The sequence below is a fragment of the Triturus cristatus genome, chromosome 6, assembly GCF_964204655.1.
Source record: "Triturus cristatus chromosome 6, aTriCri1.1, whole genome shotgun sequence".
NCBI lineage: Eukaryota > Metazoa > Chordata > Amphibia > Caudata > Salamandridae > Triturus > Triturus cristatus.
The window spans coordinates 1,631,015,571-1,631,041,924 of record NC_140589.1 but is presented as its reverse complement, the minus strand read 5'-3'; the positions used below and the strand labels follow the sequence as shown (position 1 = coordinate 1,631,041,924).

At 46.2% G+C, this 26,354-nt stretch overlaps 1 protein-coding gene across 2 annotated transcripts in view; it reads right to left on the bottom strand.

Annotated features, from left to right (window-relative positions):
• The window catches only part of PREPL (prolyl endopeptidase like), a 405,224-nt gene that overhangs the window by 226,860 nt on the left and 152,010 nt on the right, over positions 1-26,354 (bottom strand). For both annotated transcript variants that reach the window (XM_085612773.1, XM_085612774.1), the window contains one exon: positions 14,837-14,965. In XM_085612773.1, coding sequence (XP_085468899.1) covers positions 14,837-14,965 — 129 coding nt within the window. The remainder of the gene's footprint in view (positions 1-14,836; positions 14,966-26,354) is intronic.

Below are 26,354 nucleotides of genomic sequence, written 5' to 3'. Positions count from 1 at the left end.
TTCACTCCAGAAGACATAGCTGTGACCTACAATCCACACTGTGAACATCTTCCAAGGGGATCTGGATGCACTCAGGAGGTGTCTTTCAGTAGAATGGCAATATGAAAAGAAAGATAGATGTAAAATGGAGGCTAACATACTTTTTTTTTTAAAGAAAAAGAACTGATTGGCTGATTCAAACCATTTTACAGTTAAAACTAGGCTGTATGTTTAGATTTTTAAAAGCATGTTTTGGATTGGTACAGAAAAATGTGTTCCCACTGAACATTACTTTGGATTTGCTGTTAGGTTTGAAAAGTCAAGCACTCTTGCTCTTTGGATTAGAAACATTGTGTGCTAAACTTCTGACCTCTCTGCTCACACCAGTGTTCCATGACCTGTTGCTATGGTAGCAGGCAGAAGTCAAGTTGGGGGAAGGGTTCATTTGGAAAAGGGTTGAAGTTTTCAACCAATAGAAATGTGTGATTTCATTTGAAAAAATTTGGGAAGCACTGAGATTTGTACTTAACATGTATATGTGTGAAAAAAGAGAGGGAAACATTGCCATTTACTGGTTCTGGTGAGAGGAGAGAGGTGTACAGCTCTGAGATTCTGACTCTGATAATCTGCTGTTTGAGTGCCACATTTCTTTCTCAACTAACTAATTTTAAAGGTGAGATATGAGTTTGAGAGGGGATGTATGGGGTGAATTTTGATATAAAAAATAGAATTGTGATTCTTCTTTAAAAGTTGTGTTTTACATTTTGTGGTTTGGGAGATATTTAACTGTCTTGAACTTGTAAAATATTATGGAGTATGTTTTCACCATAAGTTAAGGTGTAATGGTATCACTGAGAAAAAAAAGGGCAAAAAATTGTTTTTTAAATATGAAAATATGTGTACTGTATTCTAAAATGTATTATTAAATATTAATACTTTTTTCTTTTTTTCCAGATTGAGAAAGAAAATTTAGGAAAAAATAAACCTTTTTTCTAGCAATTTAAATAAACCATTTATTGATAAATAAGTTATTTTGTTGGTCAGGTAAGTGTGAAATTTCTGTATGTATCACACATTTAGTTTCATGCTCCCTTTTTTTCACTTCTCCTCTCTCTGCTTTTCTCATTTCCGTTGTAGTCCCTCAAGGACCTTGTAGGGTGAAAAATTTCTTAAAAAAATAAATTAAAAAAAATCATACATTTTTTTTAAAAAAAGTTGTGAGGTAAGGTTGGCTCTTAAAAGAGCTGTTGTGTTAATACAGGGACAGAGGAAAGAAAGAATGGGAATATTAACAAGGACCACAGATGTGCTGGTCTATCTTATTGTTTATTAGGGAAATACTGGTCTCCCCATGAACAATTAGACCATAACATCTGGTGCACCTCATTGTACCCTCTGAAATCGAGGGTTCCTTTCCACAGGAGCAGAAGAGGGTGATGCTCCCACCACAGAGGAAGGGCTCAGCTGAGCTGCCGATGATGTACTCGGCTGAGCTTCTGAGGATGTGCTTGGGTGACTTACTGGAGAGTTTGCTCCAGTATGTCGAGCAAAAGTCCCGTGATGTACATCCCTAATGTGTCTAAACATAGAGAAATTTCCAAAGGAATACTTCTTCCTTGGATTCCCTCTAGATAACACACGGTCACAAAGTGTGCAGGTGACTAATGGAGCATTCACCTTTTTATGCCCCTCTGGAAATGTGAAATATTCCAAAACAAAAGAATTCTTTTGTTTCCTCCTTCTCTGTCTGATGATGCTGCACGCGCGCATGCGCATTACAGGCACGCTCGTACGCTTCCGCATAACGTGCGCGCGCGTGCGCGTATGAAGCATGCGCTTATGCGTTGCGTAGGAAGTACGGACGCGTCCGTAAATTGCGTAAGCATGCGCACACGGAGTATAAATATTACGTACACTCACCGTACATAAAGCGAAGCGTGCGCTTACGGTAAGCTTACCGTACGCGCACGGTAAAAAAATTTAAAAAAATAAATAAGAAAAAATATAAAGGTTTGTTGAAGATATTAACTATGTTATACAACTATATCTAACCATTTATTTAAAAAAGGTGAATCTTTCTATATTGAAGAATGCATTAAATCCATGAATATATACATAGGTAGCATAGTGTTTAAAGGAAAAAAGAAAAAGAAAAAAAAAAGATGTAAAAAAGCAAGCAATTTCAATGAAAAAACCATAGGTGTCAGACACATTATAGTTAGGAATTAGGATTTAGAAAACCATGCAAATTCACAGAAAAAACCATAGGTTTCACACACGTTATATTTAGGAATTAGCATTTAAAAAACCTTGCAAATTCACTGAAAAAACCATAGGGTTCACACACGTTATAGTTAGAAATTAGCATTTAAAAAACCTTGCAAATTCACTGAAAAAACCATAGGTTTCACACACGTTATAGTTAGCTGGACATTTCTCTCGTAAAAAACCATTGAAATTCCCCCGTTATAGTTAGTTCAGCTAACTATAACTCGCGCACCCGCAATCCACTGCTGATGACGTCACATATTACATCACTCATGACATGGTCAGTGACATCACTCATGACATCACTGATGACATCTCAAATGACATCACTGATGACATCATCCATGTGAAAAATTACCACATCTTCTCACACCCTAATATAACCTTTGATACACCAACTAAAAATTTAAGAGTTCCATTCTCAAAGCCATATATACTGCAATACCAATCATTACATACCCACTTATTAACTCTTAGGTCTTCATATACCTCCACTCACTCACCTGTACAGTCACTCATACTTACAGTCACTCCGTACAAAACTATCATATACATTTATACACTTATATAGACACTAACACACTAACAAGTATCCATAGAGCTACTCTTACACCTACTCAGTTATGCAAATAATCACATTCCCATTTACTCACCTATGCAGTTATACACACTCAAGTTCACTTACTCATAAAAATAGTATCACATTCTTACACTCTTATAGAATCATTGATACAAGCACACACTCATCCATACAGTCACTTTCACAATCACACACTCTCACATCTACCCACTTATATACTCTTACACGCACATACACTGCCTTTCACATATGTAGTTAGTTACAAATATACCAGTGAGATATACATTCAATCCCTAACACACCCATACATACACTCACTCAACCATACAGTCCATCACAGATGCACTCTTAAAACCATGCACCCATAGAATCACCCACTCACACATCTATGCATAGACTCACACACACCCTACCCACACAAACACTCAGACACCCATACAGATACTCAGTCAACCAATCAATAACTTATATAGACACTCATATAGCTATTCACAAAACCATGCAGCCACTTATACACCAACATACAGACACATACAGACATTTACACAGTTTAGTCACTAGTCTGCAGTAAGATACATTTAATGGCTCACTTATAGAATAATGTTACGCACCACAGAAAATCATCCATTTACACACTTGTACACCCACTCATTCTTCAACAGGCCTTTCCCTATATATATTAAACATATTAAAATTTTTCAGAAACACATACTCAATGGATGATGTCATCAGTGATGTCATGTGTGATGTCATTTGAGATGTCATCAGTGATGTCATGAGTGATGTCACTGACCATGTCATCAGTGATGTAATATCTGACGTCATCAGCAGTGGATTGCGGGTGCGCGAGTTATAGTTAGCTGAACTAACTATAACGGGGGAATTTCAATGGTTTTTTACGAGAGAAATGTCCAGCTAACTATAACGTGTGTGAAACCTATGGTTTTTTCAGTGAATTTGCAAGGTTTTTTAAATGCTAATTCCTAACTATAACGTGTGTGAAACCTATGGTTTTTTCAGTGATATATATATATATATATATATATACACACACACGCACACACACACACATATACACCATTTTTTTTTTTTTTTTTAAACAAATGGAAGGGGGGCTGCGAGGCCCACCGAGGCACGGTCTGTAGTGTGGGCGCCCAGGGTATCCACAATTTACAGCTGGGGACCGCAGGGAAGCCTAAAGGCACCCACGGTCCCTGCCGGCTCCTCGCCTCCTGTGGGAGACGGTATTACTCTTACACTGTGGGAGCAGCTGACATGCAGCTCCCTGTATGTAAAAGCAAAGTGCTCCAGCGGAGCACTGTTTGCTATGACTCCCACTAGGTCATAGCAAACTACAATGTCCTGACAGTGGACACCCCAGGACATTGCTGAAGCTGGCCCTGGAGGGTGGTGGTGTCCAGGGACATTTACGGCTCCAAGAGGGGGGCCCGTGTGGCCCCCTTCCTTCCTTGAGCAGGGGCCTGGCCGGGGGAGGTGGCGGTCCCCGGGCCGAGAAAATCCCAGGAAGGGGGGGGGGGGCAAGCGGTCCCCTCCCATTTCTTTAAAATACAGTCTGGGAGGTGGTGGTCCCCGGGGTCGGGGGCGTTCGTAAGGCACCCCAGGAATATTTAAAAACCCTGGAAAGGTAGCGGTCCCCTGGGATGAGGGGGCCGTACAGGCCCTGCACCTCTTTGTTTGCCCCGGGGAGGTGACGGTCCCTGGTGCATGGTGTGCCGAATAGGCACCCCCTGCATTACTACATAATCTGCCCCCAGGACCTGGACCACAAAGAGCCTTTAATTAGCGAAACACAGGAAAACCCGCTTCGTTTAAAAAAAAAGTTTAGCTGGAGTCGCAGATTCAACCCGACTCCCGCCAAACATTTTGTTTTTTTCAAATGCTTTTTTGGCCCTGATCTAGTTCTGTGTAATTGGCATTACACAACACTAGACTTAATTGTGAACCATTAGGAAAGGCATAAAGTGAAAATTAGTATTTTCCAGAAGCAGGTAAGTTGCATATAAGAGAAACATGTCCACCTCTGCACTATGGACATAAAGCCTTCACAGCATTGAGGACAGTAGACCTTAAAATACTGACTTAAAAAAGCAGACATGGCCATGGGCTGTGTTGTGCATACACTGCACAAAAGTTTCTTCAGTGCAGGACACAGCTTCCTGTCTCACTGTTGCACAATCTGGGCTGGGCTATTGTACGAAATTGACTTTTTTCTACATTGACAGATGAATACTGTACACATAAGCTCCACTGGGGGTCGGGTGATGGGGAGCACACCACAACAGGCAGCATGCTCATTAATGGTGCAGGATAACAGTGCCTGTATAGTTTGGTTGAAAATAGCATGCCGCAACCCTGGTTGATTCCATTTGCTTGTACCACCTGTAGTAGGATCCGCACGTAAGTGCAACAAATATTTTTAGTTTTGAAAACACAATGCCAGTTGCAGCGAAGACAGTGTGCTTTTCACTCCTTATTATATGTTTGATATGTTAAGCACTGTAATGTGCCACCACCACGGTTCCTGCATGACCATTGTGTGATGTCCTTTATTGGTTTGATAAACTGGCTGTTGAGAAGACATATTTGGACGATAAAAAAATGCTTGCAGTGGGCTTTCTTAACCATCATATTTGCTCTTCTTATTGAACAGCTTTCCTTCCTCTCCTTGTGTTCATCCCTTCTCAGGAGCATTGCGTATTTACTATTCTTTTGATTGGATGACTAATTCTTCCACTGCTCACATTCAGCGAACTACTGTTTTCTTTCTCTTTCAGCACTCTATGTGATTGCATGTGTTGCTTTGCTGTCTCCCTCGTGTGCTGCGTTCTCCCAAACTCCACGTACCGCGTTGCTCCCTCCTCTCCCTCCCAATCTTGTCCTTTGCTTCCCCTTTCCCGTTTTGTCCCCCAATTCTTTTTTAGCCTCTCAAGCTCCTCCACTGCTCACCCACCACCCAACCACATTTATTAGTTTTTAAAGAAAGCACAAGTTAGGTATCCTGACTGCTACTTGAATTACAAACATAAAAATACCCCCAAATGAATAAAGTCTTTCCCTAAAAAAACGAATTACTATCAAAATATAATCATACATACAAATGATCTTTTTATTTTTTAGTAAACTAGCACATGGCAGTCACTGCAAGACAATACCTTCTTCTCAAAGAAAAAGACTACAGACATCTCCAGTGATCTTTTCTTCAGAAGAATAGGCAATCGAAAGATGGATGGCCAATGCATTATCACTCTGATGGTATCAGTTCCCTACGTTTGCCAGGTAAGACGCGAGAGCAGCCCACTACCACCACATTTAATTTTGTTTGAGCTCAGGCAGATGATGGTGTCTTAAAGCAGCTGCCACTTCATGGATTGCAAAATGTTATCTCTTTTTTGTTTATTTAAAAGATACAATTTGCTTTGACAGCAATCCTAGCACCATTAACAAGTACAGACTTTCGATAACGAGCTTTTCTAACTGCAGTTTCCTTGGGGCAAAAAAAAAGTTTGCACCTGTTTTTGGCACCACCCTGAGCACTTCTATAATATGGATCACAAGGGCACAAGTTGTGCACCCATACATTCTCAAAGCAGCGCTCTCTCATTGCATGGGGTATACATTAGGAGGTTCACTGTGTGCCACCTAGGAAGTGCACGTCTAAGGGAGCTTCTTAGTGGGTCACCGAGTCCCAGGGATACCCACAGGTGTGTCCCCCATAAGGTAGTATAGCCAGACCCTCCTCAAAGTGCTTCAAGTAGCTGTGTACTGAAAGGCAGACCGGCGATTTAGAACACCCATCCATGTTTTAATGCTGTGCTGTCCCCAGGGCTACTGCATCTCACACCTGCACTGGATACAAATCATTTTGTATGGGGCACAGTACAGATCTGCACCAAATGCATCTACAATGATGAAGAAGTATAGTAGACAGGGACACAAAGCCAATTTACATAATAAGGTGTGAGGCAGAACTACAGAAGTCAAGAGGAAAACAAGCATTTGCAATGCAATAGGTGTCGCATTTGTGAGAGTTAGAGCTACTGGCTGAAAATGATGCACAAGTTACTTACCTCTGTAACGATATTTCTGTAAGAAACATAGGTTAGCTATAGATTCCTTACCTTAGAATATCCCCCAGGCCTCAGACTGGATACGGAAAGTTTTTTCGTCAGCAGTACCCCTGCGCGTCGGTAGGTGGCGTCGGTCGCGGGGACGAAGTCGCGGAGGTTACTTAGACACCGCCCTCGCACGCTGACTTCAGTTCTGTACACGACTTTCCGTGCCAGGAATGCAGAGCCATGCAAGACACTGACCACTGGTGCACAAAACTAGGGCCCTGAAAGGATGTCCTTAACCCTAGAAATCAGTTTGCAGAACGGGGAGGATGGGTGGGGCGGTAAGGAATCTATAACTAAACCTATGTTTCTCACGGATATATCGTTACCGAAGGTAAGTAACTTGTGCATCTGAAAGAAACAGTTAGTTATAGATTCCTTACCTTAGAATAGATAACCCAGCAATACAAACCCCGGAGGTGGGTCTTACGAACCAAGATCACACCAGAAAGTCCTGGAGAACAGAACGGCCAAAGAAGCCGCCTCTCCGGACTTGGCTGTCCAGGCAGTAGTGCCTCGTAAACATGTGCAGCAATGCACATGTAGCTGCCTGACAGATGTCATTCAGAGAGACTCCTCATCCCAAAGCAGTAGTGGCTGCCGTCGCCCTGGCGGAATAGACACATAGACCCACTGGAGGCTCCTTTTTAGCCAGAGAATAACAGGCTTTAATAAACAAAACAAACCATCGAGAGATGGTCCTCTTGTGTACGGCCCAACTTTTCTTGGCACCCACGTAGCCAACAAAGAGCTGGTCATCCACCCGGAACTGTTTGGTGCGATCCAAATAGAAGGAAAACGCACTTTTGGGTCCAGACGGTGGAGCCTCTCTTCCTCTTTGCGGAAAAAAGGTGGGCAAAGTGATGATTTTCCCGATGTGGAAGGAAGTGCCCACTTTGGGAAGAAAGGATGGATGAGTTCTTAGGACGACCTTGTCCGGATGTACAACCAGAAAAGGAGGCTTGGATGAAAGGGCCTGGAAGTCACTCTTCACTTCACTTCTTCTGGCAGATGTGATGGCTCCCTTAAGAGTTAAGAGTCATAGAGGACAGTTGTGAAGCGGCTCAAATGGAGCGCACATCAAATAGGTCAAGACCAAATTCAAGTCCCACTGAGCCATAACGAAGTGAATAGGAGGAAAGAGAGGAGTTATGCCTTTTAAGAAACGATTTACAACCGGGGACCTGAAGAGATAAGGCTGATCAGGAAGCTTTGGAAAGGCAGAAATGGCCCAAAGATAGCCCTTGATAGTGCCCAGAGCAGAGCCCTGCCGGGCAAAAGAAAGGAGGAACAAGAGAACATCAGAAAGAGGGGCAGAAAGGGGATACACAGCCTTCGCTGTGCATCATGCCACAAACTTATTCCATCTGCAGGCGTATACCTTCTTAGTGGAGGGGACGCCTGGCTGCCAAGATTACATCACAATCTTCAGGAGGCAAGGCAAATAACTTCAACTGCCGCTGCTAAATCTCCACGCAAGGAGGTGGAGGCTGGACAGGTTTGGGTGGAAGACGGTCCCCTGCTGCTGCGCCAGAAGATCCTCCCGAAGAGGTAGTCGGATCGGAGGATCGATGGCCATGTTAAGCAGCTCGGGATATGAGACTTTTCGTGCCCACAAGAATGACTTGGGCCCGGTCGCGCTTGATCTTCTTCAGCACTCTGGGCAGAAGTGGTATAGGCGGAAAGGTGTGTAGAGGACCGCAACTCTACTTGCGACGAAAAGCGTCATCTACCGAGTGCCGCCTTGGAAATTCCAACACGCAGAATTGCTGACATTGCGTGATCTCTTTAGTGGTGAAAAGATCTAACTGTTGAAAGAGACCTTGCACCACCTCCGAGTGAAGATGCCATTCGTGATCCATCATGCATTTGCGGCTGAGTTCGTCCGCCCTGGAGTTCAGTGAACCTGCCAGGTGTTGAACCACCAGGGACATGCCCTGATGTTCCAGCCATGTCCAAAGGCGCAGGGCTTCCTGACATAGGGTCCACGACCCCACCCCGCCTTGTTTGTTGCAGTACCACATGGCAGTGGTGTTGTCCGTGAACATCTGCACTACTGTTCCCCGGACACAGGGAAGGAATGCCTTCAGTGCAAGACGGCTCCCCCGAAGCTCCAGAAGGTTGATGTGGAGCTTGGACTCCGTCGGAGACCAGAGGCCTCTGATCTCCGCCTCTCCCATGTGGCCGCCTCATCCCAGAAGGGTTGCGACTCTCACCACTGTGTGATCTGGTTGGGGAAGGGAGAGGGATCTGCCGTTGACCCAATCCTGGTTCGTGAGCCACCACTGCAATTGTCGTGCAGTGACCTCCGAGATCTGGACGCAATTGGATAGATTCCCCTGATGCTGCGCCCACTGGAACTTCAGGTCCCACTGCAGAGCCCACATATGCCACCTGGCATGATCGACCAGCAGGATGCAGGAGGCCATGAGGCCCAGCAGCCTTGGGGTCACCCTGACCGAAACCCGGGATAGGGGCTAAGAGATCTGAATCATAGCCCGAATATACCGGACTCGCTGTTCGGGAGGATGAACCAGAAACTGCGTCGTGTCCAGAACCGCTCCGATGAAAAGGAGCTTCTGAAAGGGAATCAGGTGCGACTTCGGCACATTGATGGAGAACCCCAGCAAATATAAGAGGTCGGCTGTAACCTGGAGGAGGGAGATGACTGTCTGGGACGAGCTCGCATTGAACAACCAGTCGTCGAGATAGGGGAAAACAAGAACTCCTGATCTGCACAGATGAGCTGCAACCACCGTCATCACTTTCGTGAACACCCGAGGGGCGCTGGTAATGCCAAAGGGGAGCACGGTAAACTGAAAGTGATCGTGGCCTACCATGAACCGTCAGTAACGCCTGTGGGCCGGCAGGACGGGGATGTGAAAATAAGCGTCCTGCAAGTCAAACACGACCAACCAGTCTCCAGGGTCGAGGGCAGACAAGACCTGAGCGAGCGTCAACAGTTTGAACTTCTCCTTCCGGAGGAAGCGGTTGACGTTCCTGAGATCCAAGATAGGACGCAGGCCTTTGTCCTTCTTGGGCACCAGAAAGTAGTAGGAATAACAACCACGACCTACTTCTGGGGCAGGAACGCACTTGATGGCCCCCTTGGCCAAAATAGCCGAAACTTCCTGTTGGAGAAGGGCCAGGTGATCCTCCGACATGCAATGGTACTGAGGTGGCATGGAGGGAGGGGTAGTCTCGAAGGGGAGGAGTAAGCCCTTCAGACATCTGCAGAACCCACCTGTCCGTGATGGTGCGCCAGTGGGTTAGGGGATGGCAGATCCTGCTGCCCACTGGCGTTTGGTGGCCCTGGAAGGTTGGACTCGAAGGGTTTGGAGGCTGATGCAGAGGGGGCTGAGGTGGACTGGGCCGCTCGCTGCCCCCCCAGAACCACGCCGGTGGTTTCCACGTCCCCGACCGTGCTGTGGCTGTGGGCGGCACGTAGTGGGGCACCCCTTCCGTAGCCACGAAAGGCAGACTGCACAGGACGGGTAGTGGAGAGGCCCAAGGACCTGGCCGTAGCTCAATAGTCCTTAAAGAGCTCCAGCACATTGTCCGCCTTGTCGCCGAAAAGGCGACAGCCATTAAAGGGCATGTCCATAAGTGTGGATTGGACATCCCCGGAAAATCCAGTCGAACGCAACCAGGCGTAGCGCTGAAGGGCAACGGACGTGGCAATCGTTCTGCCCAGTCCGTCAGGGGTATCCAGCCCACAGCGGATGGTAAACTTCTCTGCATCTCTCACCTCGGCGACAGCATGGGAGAGCACGGCCCGAGCCTCCTCTGAGCACTGAGGCAGCACTTGCGACATCGTATTCTACACAGAGTGGGAATAACGGCCAAACAGACATGCAGTGTTTACCGATCGCAGTCCCAACCTTGAGAAAGAAAACATCTTCTTCTCAAGTTGGCCCAGCTTCTTGTATTCCCTATCAGGTGGAGCTGTAGGGAAGGCGCCCTGGGACGTAGAGGCTTGGACCACCAACCTCTCAGGGGTAGAGTGTTGGGAGAGGAAAGTGGGGTCACCCGGGTAGTGGCTTTGGGCAACCATTCTATCCACAGCAGCCCCTGTGTTGGGCCTGGACTAGGTGCCCAAAATGATGTCCGTAAGGGCTTCACTGAACGGCAGCAGGGGCTCCGAAGAGCTTGGTGCCGAATGACGCACCTCTGTCAGGAGGTTAGTCCTGACTGCCACCATAGGAAGCTCGAGGTGGAGAGCCTCGGCCACCCTACGCAACATCACTGCGTACAACGCTCCCTCCTCTGTAGCTACAGTAGGAGGTGACAACATGCCTAGGTCTGGGCGGTATCCAGACCACTGGCATTCCCCAGTTCCTCTCTCCAGTCCTGCTCATACTCTAGCTGGGCAGTTAAAGGGTCCTCAAACCCCTCCCAGTCTTCCTCACCCTCCTCTTGCTGCCGAACTAGCTGAAAATGACTAGGGCGGAATGCAGGCACAAAAGTACCCATTGGCACCAGCGTCAGCCGATGCCAGCCCGGCTCGGTTTCCACATCGGGGTGGAAGCCAGGGCCGCTGTAGACTGGAGGTCCAGCCGGCATCGTCTGCGGACGTGGTGCTGGTGGAATCGGCGCCGGTGGAGGTGTCACGAGGTCGACTGGCGCCGATCCAGGCTTGGATCCAAGGGGGCCCTGCAGTGCCGGGGCCGGAGCCACCGGCATCGAAGGCCCAGGCCCCCCAACCGAGTCCACAGGGCCCGAAGGTGCACCGGCAATGTCGGGCGGCCCAAAGATGGCATGCATCGCTTCGTAAAATTGACGAAGCTGGGCAGGGGTCTCTCCCAGTCCCGGGAAGGGAGGGAAGGCCGGAGTCGACCCGGAAGACTGCACGCGGAGCTGCGGGAGTGGCACCACCGCACCCTTTGTCGCGTCGGCTGACGGACGAGGGGGAAGTCGAAGAGCGACGATGCTTCTTCGACTTCTTCTTATGCTTCGACTTACCCGACCCAGAGTGCGAAGACTTCGACGAGGAGTGTTGATGACTCCGCGATCAGTCCCGTGACCTCCCACACGACCGGGACCTCGAACGATGCAGAGCCGACTGCCAGGCCTCGAGGAGCTTTCGGGGCCGCTCCCGCAAAGACTTCGGGCCATGGTCCGACAGTCGGAGCACGACTTGAGGTCGTGGTCGCGCTTCAGGCAGCAGAGGCACACGCGGTGCAGATCCGTTACCGATATCAGTCAGGAACAGGAACCACAGGCCTTGAAAGCGGGCATCCCTCGTGCACCAGGAATCGATGATAGAAGTCGACAAAAGTTGCAAAAACTCCGTCAAAAAGTGACTGGGAGTACCGCTCTCTCCGGATCTGCGCTTGCCAGCGCGGAAAAAGATAGGACTGATGTCAGCACATGAGGGCGGCGTCTAAGTAACCTCCGCAACGTCATCCTGGTGACCATGATGCCGACGACGGATGCGGAGTCGACCGACACCACCTACCGACACGCAGGGGTACTGCTGACGATAAAACTTTCCGCCTGGGGGCTATTCTAAGGTAAGGAATCTATAACTAACTGTTTCTTTCAGATAATGTTTTTCACCTGGGTGTTTTGCTTTGGAGTGTAGTGGATGTATATGGTGTGGAGTGGAATTATGTGGGTTGTATTGGAATTGTAAGTTGTGGAATTGTGTGTTGTGTAGTGTATTTGTGTTGTGAAATGATGTGACATGGTGAATAGATAGTGGTTAGAGCTGCAGAAAACAGACACAAAGGAAGAATGAGGGGGAGAGGTAGTTTGTGTAGGAAGCGGTTATTGAATTTGAGACAGAGGAGCAGAAATAGTGTGTGAGAAAGATAGAAAGAAGGGCAGAACAGACTATAGATGCATAAATAGGGAGGTTTAATGTACACAGAAAACACCCTAAGAAGAGTAGGAGAGTGTGGGTTTGTGGGACATTAACTTTGAATAGTTACGGGATAGAAACTGTGCTTGAAGACCTGAAGTTAACCACATGATAAAGGCGGGGATAGTGTGTGAGAGAGCAAGAGAGATGGGTAAGAAAGAGTACAAGAGAGAGAGAGATAGAGATAGAGGGACATGTGTGAGAGGGCAGTATAGAGAGGAGACACGTAGTGTGAGGAAGGGAAGAGAGAGGGCAGTGGTATTGCGAGATGAGAGTGGGCAGTTGGACTGTGAGAGAGAGAGATGAGAGGGGAAGTGGGTATGTGGGGGAGAAATGAAAGTGTCCACATGGGACAAACAAGACGCTAAGAAAAACTGTCAAGTGAGCAGTAACAATACACATTTTACAAGCATGGAGTACAAACACCCAGGTCCCTCGAAACACTGCAAGGGAAGGGGTGCCACCCGCTCAGGGAAAGCACCCCTCTAAGAACTCAGAACCGCACTTATTTTGGACTTATGAAGGGCTGGTGTGGGTCTGCTCATGTTTCCTGCACCAGAACAGGCTCTGGATTCACAACTAGGCCTCCTCTGGTGGGCCTGCAGCAGTCAAAAACACACCGGAAACCTCAGCGGAGGGACATTTACAGACACCATCGGCCTGAATGTCATACAAAACCAACAACACTGTGTGCGTATTTCACACCCTATAAACCAACAGATAAATAAACACAGCAAGGAGTAGAAAAGTGATAAAATAGGTACCACAGAAAAGATGCAAAACACAGACTCTACAGGAACACGGAGGGTGCACCAATTTCACAGCACAAACAACCTGAAAACAGCATGTCAGCATTGGGTACACCGCACAACATACACAATAAAAGTGCACCGTCTGGAAGTAAGTTTAGATGCTCATAGGTGCAGAAAGAGCCACAAACGTCCATCCCTCCCTCCATGCTGTCACTCACCCAGAAGTGGATCGAGTTGCAGCCCGGGTTTCAGAAGGAGCAGCAAAAAAAAAGGTCAATGTTCAGACTGTCCCGAAGCAGCAAGTTCTGCAGGTCGCCTGTTGTGCTAAGGGAGAGATGTTTTTTGTTGTCGAAACCCTTGAGCCTCATACATTTTGTGGCGAGGGGGAAGCTGCATGCATGCAAATATCGGTAGGGACAGTGGCACAGTGAATAGTGAGCACATGTCTGCGTTTTGTTAATGGCTTTAAAGGACCTCAGTTTAAGAGCGCAGCCAGATGTGTGAGGGATAGGTGAGCTGGGGAGAAGGCACCCAAATGGAAAGTTCTGGCCATGGTGGTGTGAACTCGACACAACTCCCCCTGCGCCAGGGAGGGCACCCCATGGGGAGATGCAGCATGACAAGTAAAACAACAATTGTTGGAATTAAAGTAAAACATAAAGGGTGGTGCATGTGAAACGGGAGCTGTGCTGATAGTTAAAGTATGTTCACATTTATTAAAGATAGAGGTGGGTGAGCCGCACCGTGCAGAACAAAAGGACAGCGCGACCGCCATACTTAAAGATACAGCGCGGCGTGCTGCACTGCAATAATTACAAAACCGTTCTCCCCAACAACAGATGAAGAATGCAAGCAGAAGGAAACTGTAGTTGGGCGGTGCTCCTCTGGGAAAACAGAAGTGTGGTATTGCTGAGTGCACCACTCAAGAGGCAGCAAAAAAGAGTGACACTGGACTGAATAAATGGTAAGCAGCAGGTGGGTGCAAAGTCCGTTTTTCAAAACAACAGGTCTTCCAGACAGCGCATGCGCACTGCCTAGTCTCGACCTAAAAAGGAAACAATGGGATTGTATTTATTTGCTCTCATTTATTACCATTTTCTATATAATGCTATTGCCATGTGCTAAAGGGATTCATAGTCCTGTTTTTTGGTGAGGGTTGACAATGGGTATGGAAGACTGAACAGAAATACCAACTTATGTCAGGTATGAAATGCGCTTTGCCCAGATTCCTAGTTAAATAACAAACAACTTTCCTACTTACCAGTGGAGACTCAAAGCTATCAGAATACTGTTTATATATTCTTTCTAGTCTCTGAAGAAAGTGTGGTGCTTCATCCAAGTACTGGGCTGCAAATGTTTTCCATCTGTCTCGCTCCAATCTGGTTTGATCCTGAAATAAAGCATAACAATATTGTCAACTCATTAAGCAATAAGATACTACTACTGCTGCTCGTAGCACACTATGTTACCTTCTTTCCTCTGCTGTATTAACGCTGTCAACCTCCAAATGTTTTTCTATTTCTTTAGTCTGGTTATTAATAACAGACTGCACACCCTCTCAGAACAACAACCAAGTGCCAAATCATTATCCTAGGTTTCATATTCAATGTCTCCTAGTCTCAATGTCCTCCTAGTGAACAAAGTTCACCTGTGATCAGTCCTCTTATTGATACGTCTGCCAGACTGAATCTCAATTCATAATAATTCATAATATGGTAATGTTTTATCAAGATGATTGTAATGGGATTGAGACAGGGCTCAGTGCCTAGACCATGATCACACTGAAGAGAGACGAAAGCCATAGAGTCACTCTAATTGTTGGCTTCAGGACATCAAACCTAACTTCTCCTGCCATGAAAACAGCACAATCTCCTGTTTACAGAAAGCACAGCATCCAAATCTTGTGTAGAAAAAACAAAACACTGTAGGGTCATGCCTGCAAATGCTTAATTAGACTGTGCTTGGCTTACCGACTGACAAGGCACTTATGGTTGATTGACAAACTGTGGTTCCACTACACGCGGTACATAGTTTGAAGGAAATCTCTACTTAGTTAGGATTCACGCTCTGGTGGTCATACCTTTTTAGATCTCACCTAGGCAGCGCATGCACTGTCTCTTCGAGATCTCTTCGAGATATGATGTATCTACAATGTGGGATTTGAGCACCTCCCTTCTTTTTGATTGGTTCCTATTAGTACCCTTTAAAAATGCCTGTTTTTGTTTGGTGGAATGCTTAATTAGTCCCTCCTTTTTTATGTGTTGGAACCTCCTATAGAGACTGCCCCTCTTACATGTGGTCTTAATCTTTTTGTTATTTATGTTACTTTGGGTGCACTATTTGTTTTGTTTACCTCTGCTCGTGTTTATTTTTGGATTGTATTTATTTTTGGATTTAGGACTACAGCACTCTTAAGTGGTGGCATTTGTACTTTACACATGTAATAATTTTTTTAGTGGCTACGTGCATTTATCTTGTTGTCTTTGTTTGTTCCCTCGGGGTCTGGTAGACGCTCATTGGAGGAGGGGACGGGATAGTGCCGGGTTCGCTCTAAAGGCTTGCTATTCACATACCACCGCTCGGCTGTTAGAAAACAGCAAAACATAAACAAATGGCGTTATTTCTAGTATTCCCCGAGGGGCCCGTGTGTAAAGTGATACATCTTGTTTTCATTTACTTCCAATCTGCATAAACACCATTCATAAAACAATAAGAGCGCTCATGTCTCTTCATAAAGGTAGCTATAATGTCTTATAATTGTATTATCTGTGTTTTTCTGGGCACATTTTGATGAGCATGGTGAGCTCTGTGAACAGCGCGTGTGAAGTGCTTCATAAATACCAAGTGCGCCCTTCATTCTCAAAGCGAACAAGAGCTTCTCCTTCCCTGAAGAGATAGGGTGGCATAAGGCCCTCCTCAGAGACCTAGTGCCCCTCCCTGTCGCTTGCGCCTCATTGAAGGTTCCCCAAACATTAATGGCAGAGAACTGAAGTATTTATTTGAATGAGCGGTTGAAGAAAAATTTTGAATATTTTTTTAATTTAAATCGCAGTTGAAGCTCAAATAACTATTCAAATTCGGATATAGGGCAGAGGTCATAATCTAACTATTGATGACTCTACTGTTTTTTCCTTCCTATGTGGATAAAATAAATACTTTTGAGTTGGGTAATAAATCAGAAGAAAATGCAGCATTGCTTGGCTTGTGTACTGCATATAGTGGTTTGTAGATTGTTTTTTTTGTTTGTTTTTTAAAAAACTTTATTTAATGCTTTTTCCGTTAATAGTCAGGCAAGCAGTACAATTTCTAATCATTGTGCCATTACAGCTTCAGAAGTACACATGGCACATGTAGTATGAACAGAGTTACGCCCACCAATTCCAATTACCCTCCAACCACGTCTTCCAGGCCCTGCACTTGTACACTTTGTACAATTGTATATTAACATTATAACACTGCATTTAATTTTTTTATCATTCACATGTGGGTCGAATGTGTTCCCTTCCCCATCATTCAATCCTGTTTCTCCGGGTCTACTGCACCCTCTTCTTCCGCTGCCTTTTTTATCATATATTCCCTATATGGACCCCATATTTCCTTAGGCCTGCTCTTTTCTGACATGAGGGCATTGTAATTATCTGTGTGCGTGGAACAGTGTGCTAAGTCCGCGAGCCAGTCTGCGACCTTCGGAAGTGGGCCATTGCGATTCTCCGTTTTGCCAGGGGAAGGCATATAGCTGCCAATCTATGTCCCCCTTTCAGTATATCCTTATCGTACCCCAGTAGTGCTAACTGCGGTGACGCCGGGATCGGGGATGAGAGTATCTCTGTTAGTGTACTATATACATCTTTCCAGAATTCCCGTATCCCGGGGCATTCCCACACCAGGTGTATAAATCCTGCATTTGCCATCTTGCACCTCTGGCACCTATCATTCCCTAACAAGCCATATTTAAGTAGTCTGGCAGGTGTGAAATATACTCTCTGTAGATATTTATAGTGTATAAGTTTGTGTCTCCCGTTTTGTGAGATAGCCTTTGTGTTAGCATAGCATCTAGCCTATTGTGCTTCAGTAATTTCCACTCCTAAATCCTCTTGCCATTCCATCTGTGTTTTTGATAGGGGGACTACCTGAGAAGCTCTGTTTAGCGCGTATAGCGCTGTGACTCCCCTATGCGGAAAAGTGGCTTGCATTAAATAAGTTAGTGTCTTCCACTCCAGAGGTTCAGCCAGTCCTTCTCCCAGTAAATCGTGCATAGCCTGGGTAGTCTATGATAATTATATGCATCTAGAGTATTAGCTTGGGTGGCGTGAGCCAGTACTTGCTCCCATTTCTTCATCACCCCCTCATGAAATAGATCCCCAGTTCGTTAAATGTTTAATTTGTGAAGTGTTTGCTTAACTACCTTTTCCTCTCCCATAGGCAACCATCCACACCATTCTACAGGCCATTTAGGTGTATACATGAGTTCTATCTGTTGTTACCTGGCCACATTTTGCATTTGAGTCCTGGTGCAGGTTGTCGGGTCTATTACGTGTGGGGTGCCCTTGGTGCCCTCCATCTGCATTCTCGGCAGCGGGCTAGGTGCAACCGCGTTTCTTCCAATATGCAACTGAGGTAGGTCCCAGGGTCCGTGTATCCAACAGCGGGCATGCAGCACCTGGGCCACTCTATAATACCTTTCCAGAACAGGAGCATTTAGTCCACCCTCTGCATATGGTTTAGTAACAGTATCCCATTTGACTCTCGGGTTTTTCCCGGCCCAGGCCAATCTTATAATTTGGGATCTAATGCTTTGGAAACATGATTTGAACAGTACAATGGGGATATTAGCAAATAAAAACAAAAAGCGAGGTAATACAATAATTTTCATTATAGCAATGCGACCCAGTAGGGACAACGGAAGACTTATCAATTTGTCAATGGACTCTTTTAGCTTCTGAGTTGCGCCGCCATAGTTTTCCTGAATTATTATGTCAGGGTCTGTGTGTACCTGTATCCCCAAATATCACACCGCTTCAGTAGTCCATTCTATAGGGTGATCAGTGCAAACCTGTGTGGTTAACGGGGTAAGAGGGAACATTATTGATTTATGCCAATTAATCTTTAGTCTGGAATGTACTTCAAATAGCGTTACTTCCTTTAACATTGGATGCAGATTTTGTTCTGGGTTACGTATATATAACAATGTGTCATCTGATTAGGCAGCTATAACTAGATTATACTGGGTGGATCGAATCCCTATGTAGGCGTGATATTCCCGCATAACACATATCCGTGGCTCTGCTACTAAGGCGTACAGTAATGGTGAGAGCAGGCAGCCCTGCCTGGTGCCTCTAGTGATTACAACCTTTGAGGAAAGAACTCCATTTACTCTGACACGTGCTATGTGATTGGCGTATAATGCCTGTATAAGTTTAAGGAAGACTTCTACCACTCCCACTCTATTAAGGACTGCATAGAGAAAGTGCCACTCTACAGAGTGAAAGGCCTTCTCTATATCTATAAATAATGCTGCTGCCTTTATCTTTTTGTCAATACGAGCGATGGAATCAAAGAAGGTGCGCAAATTACATGTGAGGGAGCGGCGCGGGACAAACCCAGTCTGCTCGGGTCTGATCAATTTTGGTAACAGTGGGGCCAATCTATTCGATGGGATCTTTGCATGCAGTTTGGTGTCAGTATTGAGCAGTGACAGAGGCCTATAGAAAGCACAATGGTCTGGTTGCTTCCCAGGCTTAAGAAGTGTAATCAATATAGCCTCTCTCATAGTTGGTGGCATACAGCCATCTCTTGCCATTTCCTCAAAGAGGTTCATCAAATGCGGGACAAGTCTGTCTTGATATGCTTTATAAAAGGCCACGGTCAGGCCATCAGATCCCGGCGCCTTATCATTTGGCATGTCTTTCAATGATGCTATTATTTCTGTTGGACTGAGTGGTTCCATAATCCTTTCCCTATCTATATTTTCCAGCCATTTGATTGTGATATGAGCAAGACATTCCTTATCCGGTTCGTCTATATCAGATTCATGCGTGGCATATAATGTTCTGTAATAGTCCCCGAACACCTCGACTATTTGAGATGTCCCCCCCACTAGGTCGCCGTCAGCTGTGCATATCTGGGTAATCTCACTTTCTCCCCTGTGAGGTTGTGTGAGTTTGGCGAGAGTCGCACTAGGCCTTTCCCCTTCGGCATATATTTGTGCTGTTGCATATTTACTGAGGTGCTTAACTTCTGTAGCTGCAAGCTCATTGTATTTGTTTATCTGCTTGCGTATTTGTGCTAGTACTTTGCCCCCCCTTGTAGCTTCTTATCCAATGTGTCCAAGTCCTTTTCCACCCTCTGCAGTTGTGTCCAAATTGCCTTGAGAACCCCAGCGTGCTTCACTATGGTCATGCCCCTAATATAGACTTTGAATGTCTCCCATATGGTGCACATCTTGGGCACACTACCAAGGTTTGTGGTGAAGAATTAATCTATTGTGTCGCCCAGCTCTTTACGAAACACTGAGTCCATGAAGGAGTATTGTGGGAATCGCCATGTACATTCCCTCCTCTGCAAGTCATCTATGGCTATGCTGATCAAGAAAGGGGAGTGGTCTGAAAAAGTGCGTGCCACGTGGGAGCAGTCGCTTACGCTGGACAGAATCACACATGAGGCAAACCAGTAATCTATTCAGTGTGGATGTCGTGCACTGTGGAGTAATGTGTGTAGCCCCTACTTGTGGACGCTTAGGTTCTCCAGACATCCACTAGATCTTCTGCTTCGGCTATTGCTGCTATTGTTCTGGCTGCCTTAGAGGGCCTTCTAAGAGGCCCTTTGGATCTATCCAGATCTGGGTCTTGCGTGCAATTAAAATTCCTGCCCCATAATTGGTGCATGTGTGAGTATGGTGCTATTTTGGCATGCAATGCCCAGTAAAATTGGGGGTCATCGTGATTTGGCCCATATACACCAACCAATAAGATTATAAAATTCTCTTTATAGCATCTAGCTATGACAAACCTACTGCCTTTATCAGTTTCTATTTCTTGCAGTCTCAATCCAGACTTTCTACCCACCTTGCGTGTGACATGAACCCGGGAGCTATACATGTCCCTCTCATTCTTCTGGGGGTTAGCACATTTGTTCCCTGCGGAAGATGTGGTTCCTAAAGTATAGCCACATCTATGCTGTGTCTCTCTAAATATGCAACTATTTTACAAATTTTTCTATGGTCATTGAGACCTCCGACGTTCCAAGTCAGGAACATAATCTGCTTACTGGGATTGGTGTTTTTGGAATCATCCATTGTCTACTTTTCTGTCCCGATGTTTGACATACACTTTTTGTAAATTAACTTCTGAACCACATGTACACTTATAAGAATTACACATTTTGCTTCCTGACAAACTTTTTAACCATACCCCTCCCCCCCCACCCATGCCATAACCTGTTCTCTTTGACTTGGCAAATCGTTAACCCATCACCCCCCCCCCCGTTACCAAACATAAAACCCAGTGTGGATCACACTCGAGGGCAGTGGATGCCGTCAACCAGACATCTCCCTATGACCTGTTCCGTCCATCTTCTCACACAGTGCAGTTTTACTGCAACTTATTTCAATCTCCTGTGGTCAGCCCTAGCAAGCATCCCCTCTGCATCAGGCAAATCCTATTGTCTTACAGTGACATATTACCCATTGCTATATTCAGTTCGATGGTGTCCATTGAAGTACATTACTTTTGACTGCGCCCCATAGTATCATAAGTTCCTTTAGATGTTAATAACGCCTATTCCAGAGGCCATGCTCTCTTACCACCTTACTCATTCAGAGTCCACTTGTGCATCACCACTGTTTTCTACCGTCTTCCGAGCGTTTTTCTTCAGTTGTTCCTTGCTGCGTCTTTTAAGTTCCTGTTGCAGTATCTGCGGATCATGATATATTTTGGTCTTTCCACCCATCGTGACACACAATCTGGCAGGGTATAACATGGAATATTCGAAGTGTAGTTCATGAGGTTTCCGTTTCATAGACACAAATTTCCTCCAAGCCTCTTGAACCATCGGCGTGAAATCAGGGAATAGGGCAAGCTCAGACCCTTCATATTCCAGGGCACGTAGCTCCCTTGCTTTCCGAAAGGCAGTATCCCTGTCGCGGTACTTCAGCGATCTTGCCACTACTGGCCTATGTGGGGGTCCAGGGGCGGATTAGGGCCCAAGGATCGGTGAGAAATGTTTCGCGGCCCAGTATGGTGATTAGCAATTGTTCTACAAACAGCTCCATGTTCCCAGTTTCCGTGGTTTCAGGCAGGCCCAAAATTCTTACATTGTTGCACCTTGAGCGCGCTTCTAAGTCTTCGGCCTTATCACGCAGCGCTGTGATTACCATATGCATCAGTTTCTGCGTGGTTCCAGCCTCTGCCTGCAGGTCCTCCGCCTCTGACACTCTGCGCTCCACCATATCCAATCTCTCAGCATGTTTATCCACTCGCTCTGACATGCGGTCCATTCTGTGTGCCAGTGAATCAATTTTCTCGTATATAGATGTCAGACTCTGTTGCATGGCTGCCAGTAACTGCTTAAGGTCCTCACTTGGCTCAAAAGCTGCATTCTCTTTGTTCCGCCGTACTGGAGTCTGTGTCGTCGTCCCGCATGCCCGTAGTTTTCCGCTTTTCAAAATGTTGTTTGGGTTGCGCCTTGTCCGTTTTCCCCATATTGTAAGATCAGATGTTTGTGGCTGCTCTTGGGACACACGCTTTTAGCCACAGCAGTAGGCCTCTCACGCGGAACTCCCACCAGCGCAGCATTCGTTTTTTGCCTCGTCCAATATAGAGTGGCACACGTACCCCTCAGCTGTTAAGTGATAGGTTTTCTTGCAAGGGAGAAGTGCCACACCCTCGCAACAGCAAGGGCCCGCTCCACTCCGCCCATCCCTACACGCAGCACGGTTCAGCCGTATCGTTCCCAACTTCTTAAAGTGTATTGCTATCTGTGCAGGCCCTCCAAGTGCCCCTCAATGCCACACACCGCTAGTATGATGAACTCTCGATGCGTAGTCCCTCAGGGATGAGGCTCAATGGGTCGTGCAATCCGCATTACTTGTATCCCCTCAATGTGCCTCAAGCTGTGCTGCCACCATGATGCCTCCTTATTGTTGTGACTTGTCCTGCAGCACACACAGGGCCCACTGCGACACACCCTGTGCATGCAATTTTACTACTCTCAGCATGCACTCTTGCGGGCAGTCGGGCCCACCGTCACACTGTTAGCGCACCGTCCGTCAAAAAGTGAAGGAGGGTGTGCGACAGTCCACCCAAACCAGGGGCGTAGCTAGGGGGGGGCGGTGGGGGCGGTCCGCCCCAGGCGGCACTATTTTGGGGGCGGCACGCTGCGCTGCCTCACGTGTATGACGTGCAAGCGCGAAAGCTGCAGCATGCACGTTTCCAGGCCGGCCTGAGATTTCATGCCAAAGAGCTTTAATCATTTTGGATGGTAAAAAGAAGTGGGGATAGTCGAATAGATCCCTGTGAGATACCCGGATTTCTGCTCTTAACTTTGTACCTACCTGCCTGTGTAGAGGTGAACCGCCCTGAATACCCTCACGCCCGACGTTCTGCGGCCCTCGGGAGAGTCGTACTTCTGATTGGTCACAAGCGCCTTTACCAAATTGCCGCGCTCGCAAGCTGTAAATTGCAGCAAAAAGTAAGTAGAGCAGGGAATTCTCTGCTTTTGTTTTCTAAGTCTTAATTTAAATAGGCAGCCGCCGGCCGGTAACTGTTAAGATATAAAAAAATAAATCTCGTTTATTGTCAGGGCCGGCTCCTTTCAATGCACTCATGCATGCCTCCACAGCCTGGCTCCCCGTCAGTGGACGGCGCGTGACTAACTCCAGACAGGATCAGGTATTTTTTTACAAGTCCTGCCGGGACCCCAGAAAGACATTGCTGCGACCCTGGTAGGGCCTTGGCAAAATAAAGTACTCCACTTGTTTCCTGTTATGTTACGGTGAGCGCTGTTTTTAAAAGACACCCACCGCGCACACTGCAGTTCTGCTGCTGAGAGCATTTGCCCTTTCTGCCCCGGTCATTGCACTGTGGTGTATGGACTGCCCCACAGACTCGAGCACAGCACTGTCTGTAAACAGCTGAGCAGAGCAGCTGTCAGCAGTGAGTTCGCCACTGCAGTTTAGAAACTACAGCCCCAGGCAGGATTGTTCCATTGGTAAGTGGCCTGTTACACTAGCAAGCACTAGAATCAGTGCAGTGATGTTTGTGTTTAGGAAGAGAGCACAATAAGGTTCAGATTGTAATAAGAAAATGAGTTGAGTTGCTGAACTAAGTACGATAAGGTGTTCCGTAGCCAAACATGATATGGCAATTTTACACTGTCAAATGCAATTTGTCTGTGGCTTTGCAAGAAGCAGTAATGATTACAAGTGTAAACTCATGTAAGATGTGAGTAGTTTGTGGGTATATAATCGTTTTACAGTAGGATCAGGTGTTTTGCAGCAGTTTTAAGTTCTTTTCATAACTTGTCTTTGCTCACATTAGTGTAATTTCTTAACGTTTATCTGTTTTATGTACTTAATTTGTTGTTTTTGCTCGAAACATTTAGTAGTTGAATGTCATTCATAGGTGTCCTGAAACCTTGAAAATTTCACACATAAGCACTCTTAAAACGTGGCAGCTATGCAGTCTGTGTTTCATGTCAGAAAGTGCACTTCCATGTCTGGTGCTTTGCAATAGTTTTAAGATCTTTGTAGAGTTTTTCGTTGCTGAAATGGCTGTAATGTCTGATATATATGTTTCACTCATCTTCATTGCTTGATTTTTGCTGGCGAGAAAGTGTCACTCATAGCTGTTGAATATCATTCATAAATAATTACATTGAAAATAGGAAAATGTCACACATTAGGAATCTGAAACCTTGGCAGCTATGAAGTCCGTGCTGGAGGTGGGACTGGAGTGCCGACTGCTGCTCCCTGTAACAGTCCGGTGAGAGACCAGCCGGGGCTGTCTGACCTGCAGGCAGACGGCAGTCCTGAGCCAAGCCCTGCCCGCGACCTCGTGTTTAACTTTGGGTCAGCAGCAGGGCATCGCTGACTTTTGAACCCTTAAGTAGTATACAAACACACCCTGAGCTCTGCACTACCACCAACCTGTTTATTGGAGGCTGTTTTGCAGCAACCCATAGCAAGCCCCTGGTACGGGATCAATGTGCGAGGCTCCCAGGGAGGTCGGGGTGAGAAAGAGTGATACATCCCGAGACTCCGGGCCGGGGCGGAGCCAGGCCTTAGCGAGTCCAAAAATCTGCAGCCAGGCCACGGGTGCACTCGAGTCCAGTGCAATTTCATCTCTTCTAGCCACCCTAGGCCACGCTCCATTGCAGCCATCCTAAACAGTCACCTGTAAACACCATCATAGCGTCTCCTATTCTAAACCTCCCCCACCCCGGCACCCCCACACCCCACACCCCCACACCCCTAACTAATTTCTAAATTGTTATTTCTTGAATTCGAGCCGCGCCACTCTCCTTCAGTAATAGGTTTCCTGACCTCTGTTACAGATGACGTGATCTCTCACGTGTTTTTCTTCTTCTCTCACACCATCACCAGCCACCTTTGCCTGCCTCCACTCACCCACTCATGACGGCCCCCCTTACCTTCACTGGGCCATTCACGCTCTTCCCCCCCTTGTGCATGGGTGACCTGTGACATTTGTGGCACCCAAACACATCCTTTTTCCCCTTCCTATTGCGCACTGCGTCATTCATAAAGCACGCGGTGGAAACTTCAAGCCCACCACCACCAAATGTCTAAATTATTGCTAGAGCTCCTATTGCTTCCGCCGAACACTCATCTTGGTAGCCTTTAGGCAAACAACCTTTAACAAACGAGCCCCCCTCCGAGGGTAGAAGAGAGTAGTTCTCGCAGTTTTGACTGTTTAGTCACTGACCTCTGTTACTTCAGCAATACTGGAAGTTATACAGTTCTTTTACCAGGAGTGCAGGCCTTTGGAAGGCATGTGGATGAGAGAGCATGAAACTGCCTGCGCTGTGGGCAAAAATAGGTACATTGTATTTTTGTTACTCTTGAAAGTAATGGGGTATAATTTTGGGGAAAAATTGGCAAAGCAGGTTTTGTTTTTGAGTAAAATTATTCCTTCCTAAAATGGAAAGCCTTGAAGCTGTGGACTTTCTTGCAGCTCCAGCACTTGGGTGGGGACTAACCTAGTTAGTCAGTATGCAAGTGACATCATGGTGTGTGTCATCACAGTCAGTGATGTCCCAATGCATGACATCACACATGGCATCACAGTAACTGACAGCACAAGAAGTAACATCAGATATTATGATCTCACACATTTGTTTTTATTAGGTATATCATGAGTGCATTTAAGCACATTATGAGATTTTGCTTTGGGGTTGTGCTAAAATAAAAGTGGCGCAATCCCGATGCAAAATCTGCGTCTCAACTAATTTTACACATTTTTTAAAACCCTGCCACAAAGAAATTGGCAGCAAGGAGAAGCATGTTAGTAGATCTTTTATGATTAATTGGTTACAAAGTCTGCGTTTTCTAATAGTTTTATAGGGTTAAGACATCTGCTGCAGAGGTGCCCAGTAAATAGCAGGGAATAATAATTGGTCAGATAACCCTGGAGGTTAAAATATTTCTTGGAGAGATTTCTGTTTGTGTAGTCCCAGATCTGTCTCAAGGTAGTATAGAAGGTTAATGTGCCTGCAAAGCACATCATGTATTATGCAGATGGCAGAATTTTTTTTTTTTTTTTGAT